This window comes from Cheilinus undulatus, linkage group 2, assembly GCF_018320785.1.
Source record: "Cheilinus undulatus linkage group 2, ASM1832078v1, whole genome shotgun sequence".
NCBI lineage: Eukaryota > Metazoa > Chordata > Actinopteri > Labriformes > Labridae > Cheilinus > Cheilinus undulatus.
The window spans coordinates 22,106,649-22,119,925 of NC_054866.1; the positions used below are offsets into that span (position 1 = coordinate 22,106,649).

The 13,277-nt window shown below is 37.2% G+C and overlaps 1 protein-coding gene across 4 annotated transcripts in view; it reads right to left on the reverse strand.

The window, feature by feature from the left end:
* Window positions 1-1,114: 1,114 nt before the first annotated feature.
* LOC121524936 (kinase suppressor of Ras 1-like) overlaps window positions 1,115-13,277 on the reverse strand; it is a 48,502-nt gene continuing 36,339 nt past the window's right edge. For all 4 annotated transcript variants that reach the window (XM_041810567.1, XM_041810558.1, XM_041810538.1 and 1 more), the window contains 14 exons: window positions 13,017-13,100; window positions 12,876-12,937; window positions 11,758-11,870; window positions 11,465-11,639; window positions 9,647-9,704; window positions 8,974-9,028; window positions 8,593-8,838; window positions 5,394-5,590; window positions 5,162-5,258; window positions 4,407-4,540; window positions 4,179-4,310; window positions 3,439-3,574; window positions 2,543-2,676; window positions 1,115-2,085 (listed from right to left, as the gene is read on the reverse strand). In XM_041810567.1, coding sequence (XP_041666501.1) covers window positions 1,992-2,085; window positions 2,543-2,676; window positions 3,439-3,574; window positions 4,179-4,310; window positions 4,407-4,540; window positions 5,162-5,258; window positions 5,394-5,590; window positions 8,593-8,838; window positions 8,974-9,028; window positions 9,647-9,704; window positions 11,465-11,639; window positions 11,758-11,870; window positions 12,876-12,937; window positions 13,017-13,100 — 1,717 coding nt within the window. In that variant the 3' untranslated portion in view covers window positions 1,115-1,991. The remainder of the gene's footprint in view (window positions 2,086-2,542; window positions 2,677-3,438; window positions 3,575-4,178; window positions 4,311-4,406; window positions 4,541-5,161; window positions 5,259-5,393; window positions 5,591-8,592; window positions 8,839-8,973; window positions 9,029-9,646; window positions 9,705-11,464; window positions 11,640-11,757; window positions 11,871-12,875; window positions 12,938-13,016; window positions 13,101-13,277) is intronic.

A 13,277-nucleotide genomic window follows, 5' to 3' on the forward strand; every position in this document is an offset into this window, starting at 1 on the left:
CATCTTGCAGACTACAAGAGCAACACTTCTTTAACAAGTGGCTGTAAATTTTAACAGTTCATTTAGGTAGTCTGCAGAAGCACTGGACGTCATATGTACAACCCATATTAAAATGCCCATGTTACAGTAGAAATCAACATTTTTACAACCTGGTTTAAAAAAAAAATGTGTCTTTATGGGCACACACTGTAGGGGAATGGAGTTTTTTATAACTTCTCTTTTTTGGTTTGAAGTTGTACATAGAGGATTGGTGATATGACTGCAAGGGAGTGCATTGTTGCTGTTTGTCAGAAGACCGCCTCTTTATTTGTTTGTTGGCTGACTGTAACCTAATTTGAGACAGTGTTTTCAAAAGTCTGACTTCATATAAAACAGTCACACTAACATTATGCTCTCCATCCTCCAGCTAGTACCACAATAAAGTCTGAGAGGAAATCAAATCCATGTTTGTATTTTATGTTTTGCCTATATGCTCTTAGGGATTTGTTGTACATTTATATAGACAGCTTTACATCAAGTTTCTTCACTGTGTGTCACAACACATTTCAGTTAACAATAAGGGGAAGTGGAGACGGTGGAGTGGGTGGGGTGGGATAACAATCTTCAGAAGAAACTCACCAAAAGTCCCTCACATTTCCTTCAAAGTCAGTTCAGTTGGTTAGACCCCATTACGGAAGTTATTTTTCCTTTTCACTTGAGCAAACTAATTCCTATTTTGCATTATCAATCTTTAAAGGCTGACTTTGCCCAGTTGAAAAAAAAAACCATCCCAACAGCAAAACAGATGAGTTTTGAAAAAATCCAAAACAAAAGAAAAGGTAAAATTTTTAATCTTGTTAAAGTGATCTGAGACTCACTTTCCAATAGACATTAAAAAATAATCAGGATACTTTTACTTTTTTAACCTAAATAAATGGATATTATCAAATATAATTTAATCATAATTTCCATTTATTTAGGTTAGAGCCCTATCTGATTCTCATAATTGAATATGTACAACTTAATGGAATATATGATTATTACGTTGTTATTGTAATGTAGTAATAAATTTAAATATCCAAGTTTTATTTTATTTATCTGCCAAAGACACACACTGAGCCACTGAAGATTTTCTTGTAAGAGACTTTATTATATCCAACTATTCAGACAAAAATCTTAAAAATTATCAGCACATCCTGTACAAAAATACTCTACACAACAACCTCTCCATGCTCAAAAACATACACAAACAGTCCACCAACAACAGTCTGCAACGAGTCTCAAAAATACGTCTGAAGTACCATTTAAAAAGAAGTGCAACTTGAACACAAGACAGTGAAAATTAAAGTGAACCTCCAGCTCTATATGTGTACAAAAATGCATCTGTAGCCCTTTACATTCAGTGTGTTCTTACATCCAAACTCACACACACACACACCCCCACACACACACACACACACAGACACACAGCAGCAGCAGCCACATCACGATCCCTAACACAACAGTAACTGAGAATATCTCAAAACAGAACAAATATCTTGTTAGAATGCAGAAGAATCTTGTAAAAACAAGAAACTTTATCTGGAAACCTGAAATTTTTATGAATTAAGAAATGTCTGCAGACATTTTTGCATGTGATATCTACTTTGGTTGACTGCAGTGTGTATTAAAAAATTAATATCAAAACTGAAGTTGAGTTACTTCCTTGCCTTTTTGTTAAAATGCTAAATTAGCATGCTTTTTTTAAATTCACCAAAACAATACTGTGCCATTGTTCAAAGTCAGATGGTATTCAGATTTAATTTTTAAAAGACTACAAAAAAGGCCCCTCTGAAATCAGAAGAACCAGCCTAGTTTTGTAACTCCTCTAAACCTGGTTTAAACTTTTAGATTGTACCTGGAGAAAATGACACTAGATGCAGGTCACATCAAGTAAAAACAGGCTGTTCCAGTTAAAAAGTGAAAACTACATTTTTAAAGTTTCCAGTTTAAAGACCAGGCTCATGTGGCTCTCAGTTGCAGTATTTGTACATGTATGGACAGTGTGCATGAAGGCCCTGATGGCAATGATCTCTCAGGCAATGATGATGATGATGATCCCACAGCCTTTACCAGGAGACAGACATCAGGAGTGAGCGAAGACGAGCAGAAAGGGATGAGGAAACCAAGAGGAAAAATGGAGGAGAAATTTCAGAAGCCATCAGGATTAGCCGAAGGAAAGAAAATCAGAGAGAGAGGACAAACAGGATGAAAAAGTCTGAACTAAAGGATCAAAGGAAGTGAAAAAAGGAAAAAAAGTAAGCGCAAGTCTTAAGAGAATTTCCTCAAAATATTAATTAAAAGTCACATTATAAAAGTCTTTATAAAAGTACACCCTAAAGTCATCATGTTCACATTTCTTTACACATCTTATTTACAGCATTTCTATGATGATGGTCCTCGGGTTTCTTTTTACTGCCTCCCTTTGTAAATGTTTGTATGAGCACAGCTGCAGGCCAGTTCATCCTGGAGAAAGATGGCGATGAAGGCTGCATAAATGTATTCCTTGTCCTATGATACATACTCTGTAGTCTTCCAGAAATGTCCGGGGTGAGACAGCCTGCGGTTCAGTTTGGGAAGTTTCTCCAGCATGTCGGCCAACTGGGTGAACGTCGGCCTGCTGTCAGCCTCAGAGGACCAGCTTGCAGAGAGGATCTCCTGTTGGGACAGAGCGAGGCAGGTTAATACCTTACCTTCAATTTCCACATACTCAGCTTGCACCGCAGTCCAGCTGTCCAGAGCTTTGCTTTGACCAACAGCGAGCAACCTTACACACTGGAAGCGTGTCTGGAGAGCTGTGCAGTGCCACGTAGCCCCACACAGCCCTGAACAGCTCAACACTCAAGATTACAAGATATCATGGGAGAACTGCAAGTTTATGCATTAATAGTATGTAAACAGCAGATTCCTTTCCTTTCAGGGCTTGATTTGTGATCATTTGGACAATATTTAAAGTTTTTTTTTGCCTCTGTGATGGATGAGTACATTATGAAGTTAAAAGGTGTATGTTTTCAACAAAGGATGTGTGGTTTCATGTAAAATTCTCTGGTTTTCCATCTCACAAGTTAGTTGTTGAAGCTTCTCTATAAATATTTGAATACTGGGATCACCCATTTGAAATCTGAATAAAAGTAACACACATCTGAAATAAAAGTGTAGGGTTTAGGTATTCTTTTCCCAGATCACAAATAATGGCAAAAAAATCTATTTAAATCTTGATGTGTTACAGCCATTGAATTAACATGGTTTTAAAGATGACAAGCTGCCATTACTTTGCAACAAAAAGAGGCTTCATTAGTGATTTCAATGTAAACAATGATGATAAATTCTTTCCTCTGACCACATTATAGTTTTCTGACTTTAATGGGTCTGTACATGTAAATGTAATGTGTATAGCCAGGTTTAGTCCATTAGACTCACCGTGACCTCTTTGCCAAGGTTTTTGTCTGCTAGAACCTTCTTTATGCCCTCCCCGCTACCTGCCAACCAGATTTTAGCCTCCACAGGCAGATCAGTGATTGGCCAGTCCCCCACCTGCAGCTCGTACCAGATCGTGCTGAAAACAAACAGAGTCAACATTATGAACTTTTTTTTTTGTTCTGTTTAGATGGACATGTAGTTATTCTTTGAATATACAGTATACATAGTAAGACAGAAGCTCTCTGGCTGCATTCATGAGTTTCATGAGGGTTTAGCTCTACTTTCATTTGCTTCAGTTACTTCGAAACTGAAGGTCTAATACACAAAAGAATTGTGTAGCTTTTTCACCTGCACAAATAAAACAATAATGCACCATCTTATTCACAATACACACAAAAATGCAACCCTAACTTTGCTGTAGTGCAAACAGAGGCTCTATGCACTGCTGCTGTTTGTGTGTATTTAATGAGCCCTTGATTGATCCCTCTCCACATAAATCTACCTTTTGGTAAAAAGCATATATTTTTTAAAGATTTATTTTTGGGCATTTTTGTGCCTTTATTAGATAGAGGAGGACAGTGGATAGTACATGGGGAGCACCTTTAACCACTAAGCCACCTGCTCCCCATAAAAAGCATATCTAAAAAGGAAATCTGATTAAAAAAATTCTTTTGTAAACTGCATAGTCATTTCCACTATTTCTTTCTTCAGCATAATGCAAGATAAAATCCAATAAATACCCAAAAGCATAAACGTCTGCAGCTTTGGAGAACGGCAATTGATCCTCGTTCTCCTCTGGACTCATTTTCTGAACAATCTCTGGAGCAAGGTACGAGATCCAGCCCCGAGGTATCCGCAGTACGTTCTTTCTTCTAAACAAACAAACACACATGAATGTAGAAAACAGTTAAATCTATCTGGAGATAGAAATGACAGTGACCTGCTGTATCTTTTTACGTCTCTCCTACCTGCCCTCTTGTACGACTCCAGACATCCCAAACAGGCCGAAGTCTGTGATTACCACCTTGTTGGTGTCATAGAAAACATTCTTCGACTTCAGGTCTTTGTGAATTATGTCTTTAGCATGGAGGTAACCCATTCCCTGTGGAGGAAATCTCATCAGTTTCAGCTTTATTTATGGCTTGGAGTGTTAAACATCGCTCTCTTGTCTAATAAAGTTGGTTTTAACGCCATCATTTATGTGTCTGATATAAGAATTCAGTAATATTTGGGTTTAAAGGATTTAATTTCCGTTATTATTTTTGTTTACATAAACACAAACACAAGAAAGCTTTAAATCATAAAAACAATGATAAATTTCAGCCTTTAATTCAAAAACCAGCCTTCTTTGCCACCAGACTCCATGTAACAAAACATTTTATTTACATTTTACTTATGCATAAAATAATTTGATATTTTTTCCTGAAAAGAGAGAAGTACCAGCAGTGTCTGGTTATTAAAATGATTTCCTAGGTCCCTATATGTAGGTATCTTTTCAGTTATGTTGTCACACAACTTATGTACAGCTACATCTGATTTTTTTTTTTTATTCACAAATATCTTAATAAACCAACAGTGTATTTGGTGTTTTTCTGCTGCATATTTTGTGTTTAATTATTCAAACTGCAACACTGCAATAAATCAACATGATTGGATATTTTCAGGATTTTATTTTATTTTACTAAATCCCTCAAAACACTAAGTTAAAATAAAAGTTTCTTACCTTTACAATGTCTTGTGCAATCTGTCTGATTTTGTTGATGTCCAGCATGTGACCTCTTTCTCTTACAACAGTGAACAGAGTCAGACCTTTACAGAAGCTGCACACATGAAACACATAAACAAAGACAATATCTTGAGCAAAACCAGGTGTGTTATGATGTCTGAATCATGTATTTAAAACAAAAAAAATTGCTGGAAATTAAAAGAAAAAGCAGGGAATGATGGAGCCATACCTGGTGATAATGGCGAGGTGGGGTGGGGCCATGCAGGCGCCCATAAACAGCACCACGTTCTCATGTCGGGTCTGCCTGTAATTCATCACCTCCTTCTTGAAGACCTTCAGGTGGTCCTGGTTGTTCCCATCGATTTCCAACAAGCGGATCGCCACCTCACCATGCCAGCGCCCTTTGTGTACCTTCCCCCAGCGACCCTGTATGACACGTCACATGACTTAGCTGGATGATCATGTTTTATTATGGCTGTCAAATTAGGGATGCAAAATATTGGATCCAATATATCGATATTGACAAATTAATTTTAGCGGATACGGATACCCAGGGTGCAAATTGTTGAGGGGGACGGTGGGAGTCCCCTTCTGCTTATGAAGGGGGGAATGATATGCTTTTTATCTGCGTTGGAAGTGGCAGGTACATTTTATCCCTGCATCTGCATGGGCTGAATGCATCCAACTCTACAACAGTGGTGTTATAATATTAGCATTTGCTGTGCTTCTGAAACACATATCATGACCAAAACTTGAGATTTACGTGCTCATAGTGCTGTCCGATTGTCGCATGTGGCATGAGTGCTTACATTGGCTAATCAAATCAAGACAGACTGTGAAAAATCCCAAAAAGTTTCCTTTTAAAAGTCTTGTTTATATACATTTTGCTAAGATACAAAAAGACGAAGACACTCTTCATATCTCACTAACACATTTGGGATGTCAAGCAAATACAGCTAGCAGTGAAATAATAAATATTCACTGTCAGCTGCGGTGATGGGAATTGAATTCCTTTTTTGCAGTGCTGTCAGTCAATTTAAAAAAGCTAATTTATCATAGGTTTTGTAATTTATTAATTGCAAATAATCTCCCATGTCTATAATTTGAAAAGATTGATTTACTGGTAGATTTAAAGATAAAAGTAACAACCAGAGGACATGCTTCTGAAGGGCTGATTGTTGATCTACCAGTCAATGTAATGTAGAATATGGATTTTATCCATAAAATTATAAAGATCAAAAGCACATAGAATTTTACATGATCCAATAAAAGCTACAAAGCTACCTTAGCTTATTGCATAGCAGCATCAGCGTGTGGTTAATAAGCAAACTTTTTTTAATCACATTTTTCACCCCTGTGATTAATAAATGGAATTTTTCAAAGATTTTGACAGCCCTACTTTTTAGTGATCAGATCATTTGACTCAGCACAGTAAGAGCTGGTTCTATCAGCTCCCAAACTCCACTTCATCTGGTACGCTTTCATTAAATCATCCAACTTCAGCAATGCTTTGATCCACGATTGATGTATGTGTATTTATTGTATTTAAAATATTTATCATATTAAAACCAAACCATACACTCTAATTCCTATGGTGTACATTTCAGAGAAAGCCAGTTCTTAAAAACAACTCTTCTGCAAACTGAAAATCATCCTGCTAGCAAAATGGAGGCAGATATTTCCTGCTAGTTCTTTATCATAAATGGTACATCAGACAGACCTTCTTGCTGTGGTTATTTCAGACATTTTATGACAATCTACACAGGAAGACCGCCCTGACTTTCGGAAATCTGCTGGTGGCTCTGCCCTCACTGTGCGAGTGAGTGCAGCCAAAATATCACACATGTCACAAAAATCATCCATGTACAGAGCAGCTAATTGAGCTGAGGTCAGCCATTGTTGCATGACTCAAAAATCAGGTCAGAATAGGCTTGAAAGTTCACAGTGTACACACCTGACTCTAGACAGAAGGCCAGTTGCAGAAAACAGCCCCCTCTCTGGTTTTTCAACAATCGAACGCTGCTGATACAGTTATTTAAATGTAGTCAGCTACAACTTCAGTCTTATCACACTTCAAAGTGTAAAAAACTATGATAAATTAAGAAAAGGGTTTCAGCTGATGTAGGTCTGTTGGCCTGGTCAAAAACTCCACCAACTTATTTGCTTGTACTGCCAATATTTACACCTGATACACTGTAGACAGATTTTTATAGCCAGAACACTGGTTGTAAAAAAATTTGTATATCAGCCAACAAAAATAATATAATTACTCATCAAATAATTCCATTTTTAATTGTGATTGATTGCTGAACTTTCATTGTTAATCACTATTAATCTTATCTTCAATCACATTTGAAATCAAATATCAGTCGTTTCCAAACACTAATTATACAGTCAATATTGACCACGTTAAGCAATTCTTACCAGGGTCTTGATTTGTTAATCAAATGAACACAAAGAGATGTATTTTATGACCCTGGCTTTTAGATTTATTATTTCATTGAGCACTGCATTGCGATGTTATTGTGGTCTGAAAACGTGACTGAGAGGTAGGAGTCAGCTACAGAGTCCTTATTTAGTAAAATACAGCTTTTAACATTGTTATACATTAAGAGACAGGAGGGAGTGCATGTACAAAATGACTAACTGATGTCCAGTGTCCAGTTCTCTGCTGTCTGCAGGTTTTTAAGAGAAGTGAGATGCTTCAACACGAAACGTTTGAGAAAAGGCAGAGGATTTGAAAAAACCTCAGAGTGAGATTGGATGAACGTTATATCTGTCACATCTCTACGGGCCAATCAGAGCAACAAAACACGTGACGTAGCTGCTATCGAGCCGTGCGTGCGCAGCTAGTGAGGAATAACGTGAAACATGGCGACCATAGACATGTAAGTACTCGAGTTTTGTCGTTTTTGAAAAGACAACAACTCGCTGCTGTTCTTTGTTTTTTTCTTTTAACGAAGAAATGTTGTCACTTTCTGATAAAACTGGTACTTTAGCAGCATCCACGCTAAGCTCTTCCTCCATAACTGCACCAGCTCTTGCTGCTGCTTGTTTACATCATGACTCTGCTGCGCCTGAAAGTATGGCCACTCATCGCTGATTGGTCCTGTCACTTTCTAACCAGGCCCAAATGGTTCAGATGGGAGCTTTGCAAGATGGATTCGCCAGTGAAAAACAAGGAAACGGGTGTATCCATCTGCTTTGCAAGGTTAAGATACTTGAAGGAGCAGCAACGTTCTTATTTTACATAATTACTATTTACATCATTATTTTTACATCATTAACATACGATTAAGGCAATTACAAAAAGTAAATGTTGTAGTTTAGGACCTTAATGCCATCATGATGAATGCATTAACACGTACAGCCCTATTTGTTCTGCTTTGTCATTTTATTCCTTCATTGTAGTGTCTCTGTGAGCTCACCTTTCCAATGAGTTCCCCTAACTGCAGCTGCTCGTACGGGATGTCCCACTCCTGCAGGTACACACTGGTCTGACTCGCCTTGCGGGAGATCTGGCCTCTCCAGCGGCCGACAGCCCCACGCCGACATATTGGCGGCAGGTCCTCCAGCCCGTCCTCATCTCCCTCCTCGGGAGGGACATTTTTTGTTCTACTGCTCTGATTTGCTGATTCTTCTTCCTCAGTTGGGAAGTCTTCCTCTACTTCATCCTGGAACAGACAGACACTGAAAATTTTATGATTTTATTTTTCAATGATTGAAAGTCAGTTTAAATGTTTGTAAGCAAAGCTGAGGTTTAATGTCGGGAAATCTAGAGACTGTGTGCGTGTGGGTGTGGTTCTCACCCCTTGTCGTTCTGCTGCTGTGAGCTGAGTCTCTGCCACAACCACCTGTGACCCTCTAAAGGAAAAGAACAACAGTTATTCACCACAACATTTATTTATGTTTTAGGGTCATTAAACTCTGATTATTTTACAATTAAATTAAAATGTTTTGATGGACATTGTCAGAGATTGTGAGTGTCAGCAATGTTAAAATTCACTGCATCATACTGAGAGGTTTCACAAATATCTGATCATATAAATTATTAAAGAAACCAAGATGAACCTGAGATTCCCTGATAATGCATTTAGTTCAAAAACAGACCAAAGACCAAATAGACCAAGTAAACCTGGTATCAAAAATATCTGTGGAATGGTTTGCTGCTGCTAAAAAGGTTTCTAATTTTGTGAACATATCATCATCCTTTTTTTCTATATCTTTGCCTCTCAATTAGAAACCAAAACTAAAATATAAATGAACTGGCTGCATACTAAAAGTGTGTGTTTGGTAGAGACAAATGCATGCAAGCTAAAAAAAAAAATATTTAGAACTCTGAGCACCCTCTGCTGGACAGACTGCAACAAACATTACCACTCGTAACCAGCTAAAGTAAAAAAATGTGATAGCCCTATTTGTTTTTTACAATTATAGTGCCCAAAAATAAACATGTTTTAAGAGTATGTTTTTGTCTCTTACCCCAGCTCATAGCTGCTGCCAAGTTGTTGACCAGCAGGATGTGAAGAAGCAGGAACCTCTGTAAGAAAACTACACTTCAGAAAACTCACAAGAATTTCTAACCTTTCATGTCTGCATATTAAGCCCATTGTATGCAAACAAGAAAAACACACATGGAGGAGCCAAGGAAAAGGAATGATATACAGGTCATGTACTTTAAATGTTCAGTCCTTAAGTTAAAAGAAACACTGAGAATATTTCTAATAAAGTGCAGAATGTTGAAGGACAACTCTGATACTGTGGCAAGAAAACAAGCAGTTTCAAGGTTTTTCAACCGCTTTTTAACAGAGAGCTTTTCAGCACAATACTTTGATAATGTATAAGGAGTAAAATGTAAAGAGATAAAATGATCAGTCATTAGACCGGTTAAAATATTTTAAATCAGGCTTTCTATGATTCTTTTCTTCACGAAAAATAACTTTTTATCTTTCCAAACATCTAAACTTTTCCAAAACAGGATGAGCGAATGAATTTATCTTCAAATTTGGCTTCTGATTTCAGTTTCAACAAAGAAAGAAAAAAGTTTTAGTTTTAGTTTTTCAGAGTCAACCTTAAGATTTATTTCATAACCTTCTTTATAACTTTGTCTCTCTGACATCTGTAAGTAGTAGTTAAATCTACTGTATAATTTAACAATTTCTGAACATTTTATATTTCTTTTTAACCTTTTAATTCTTTTCTAAATGAAAACAACACATTTAACACCTTTCTGAATACGACAAGAAAAGTTATAATGCATAATTTAACAGTTAAACAAGAAGGAAAGGTGTTTTTTTTCTTTTGCCAGCTAGCCCATGCACTTACTTTACAGCAAGAACCCAGTTGAAATGCAAGACATTATTTTTTCATCATTATTCTATTTCTCCATATACATTTATGTAGCCATGTACAGTGCTTAACAAATTTATTACCACCTGTCATATTTGTCTCAGAGACCATCCAGCATCATGAGGTGCTTTAATGCGGCCTCTTTCATTTTCAATGAGCTCTCCACGTTTTACCATTTTGAACAGAAATGAGGAATTTCAAACTGAATTCACCTTTTTATACCCAAATTTGAGCCGGCTCACTGAGCTTCTCTGAGAAGTCAGAAATTAATCAAGTATAACATTCAACCACTAAAACTAATTTTTCTGTTCAGGAATGCAAGTAAATAACTATAATTTGACAAGAATTTATCATATCATTTATCAAGAATCAATAATGTGCTTTACTATTTTTCCAGTTTTTTTGTAAATCAGTAAATTTGAAAATTCATGGATAACAATAATAATTATATTTTAGCATTAAAAATATCATTTGGGTTAAAGAGCCTCTACATATTGGTGTATTAACCATTGCAGAAACATAAAAAATGATTTTGGTAATTACCAATGCTGTTAATTTAGGGCAGCTGTGGCATAAACCTTACTTTGGGTGGTGGTCTAATAAATTTGTTAAGCACTGTATATTTCAATTATACATACAACTTAGGCATTTACTGTCTCTTTTAGCAACAAAACCCCTTCTTCTTAAATGATCTTCACCACTCCACCTATAAACCAGTTCCCATAAAGCTCACACTGCACACACCAAACACACATTCATATAGACAAAGTCCTTCGACACCTTCAACTCAAAACATGACAATATCAACATGCAGTTAGTTCTTGTTAGTCTCAGTCTTTTCTTGATCTGCTGTGTATCACTTTAAAAATTTCTTTACAGGTGCCTACAGTTTATGTTGCTGCTTACTGTCTAAGCATACGTGAGTGACTAAAGTGAGACAGGTGTGTGTACCTGGGAAGTGGAAGCGATCGTCACGGCAGCCCTGCGGTGACGGGTGAGGAGGGGGTGTGGCGCTTACGCTGGGGGGGTTACTCTGCTGGAAGTTTGCAGGGGAAGAGGGGGTGGAGGAGGTGGCTGAGGAAGGGTTACTGCTGGAGTCCAACTGGTTTAAACTGGGAGGAGGCTCCTGTACACACACAAAGAAGCAGTATAATGATAGTAAGTAAGATGTAATTCATATTTACATACAGAGTTCATTTAAGATACATAAATTATATGATAATAAAACAGAAATCTGTACGTACTCTTTTTGTGATCGCTTTTGGTAACGTCCTAAACTGCAGTGGTATCTCTGCTGAGTGATCGATTCGATTATTAATGTCTGATGGAACTGACTCTGCTCGACGCATCCTCGGCACTGCAGGTCAGATTAAAGGGGACATATTTTACCCTTTTAAGACAAGTTTATATCGGTCTCAGAGGTCCCCAAAACATGCCTGTGAAGTTTGGTGCTGAAAAACACTCCTGTATTTGATATTTGCATGCCTAAAAACCCCTCTGTTTCAGCCCTGCTCAGAACGAGCCGTTTCTGTCTCTGTGGCTTTAAATGTTACTGAGCTGTCTGACTCCACCCCTCTCAGGAAATGAATGTGGCTCTCCTGGTCCTCCTCTCAGCTGAGGGGAGGATCAGGTGAGGAGGGCGGAACTTTCTTTCAAGTTGGGAGGGCAAACAGAACCTGGGGCCGGTGCTAACTCCCCACATGACATCATGAGGGAAAAATCTGAGAACGACTTGTTTTGGCACACATTTTCTGAAAGGTGGAGAAAGAGAGGTTGGAAGGGAATGGATTTTTCTGGTATTTGAGGGGATTGTGGACAGTCCAGAGGCACATATTTTTGTTAGAAAAGCCTGAAAAAGTGATTTCTGAATAATATGTCCCCTTCAAACAACAAATAATAAAGGAGCAGTTCACCATTTAAGAAAAACAGTATCTCTAACATCACACAACATTTTAAAAGTTCAACCTGTTGTTCAATCTTTTCTTCACAACATTCCTTTTTAGTATACTAGCAGCCAATAACTTGACAGTCTGCGTTTGTTAAAATATAATACCAAAGTGGAAATGTATGGGACATGACGTATTTTGGGGGGATCCTAAGAAACTTTTGCAATATCTCCCAACAGTTTTTGCGTGGTCTCACATTCAATTTCGAGGCATTTTTCTGAGCATTGCAATATCTGAAAAGGCATAACACAATATAGAAGATATAAAAAGTAAAAAATTTGAGATTCATCAGCAACAATCACTATATACTGGTCCCTTTAAGTGAATAAACAATACCTTTATCAAATTTAAACTCCAGACACAACAACTCAGAGTTGAGAAAATCAAAAAGTAAAACTGAAAATTGTTTGTCTTACATGTGAGGAATGATATCCGACACGATGGAGCATCTTTGGTACATTTGTTGTGACACTTTAACCTGTGAAGAGAAAGTAAGCCAGATTATGAGAAGGTCTGAAAAATTTGAGCGATAGAATTTTACTCTGTTGCTCTCTTACTTGCAGTGTTTGCATTTAACACCAAACATCATGCTCTTTCGACACACCTGACACGTCTGAGAGAGCCACGACTTTGTGGAAAACCTACGAAAAAGACAAAAAAGTAAACTTGATCATAATAACACCAACTTTCAACATTATGGATGGATTTATAAATATCAAAAATAAGTTAAAATTTAAACTGGAAGCACTGTGAGGTGTGATTCTGTTCTATGGTTTAATCAAAATAGAAATTATCTCACTAAACTCAATGGGCTCTTT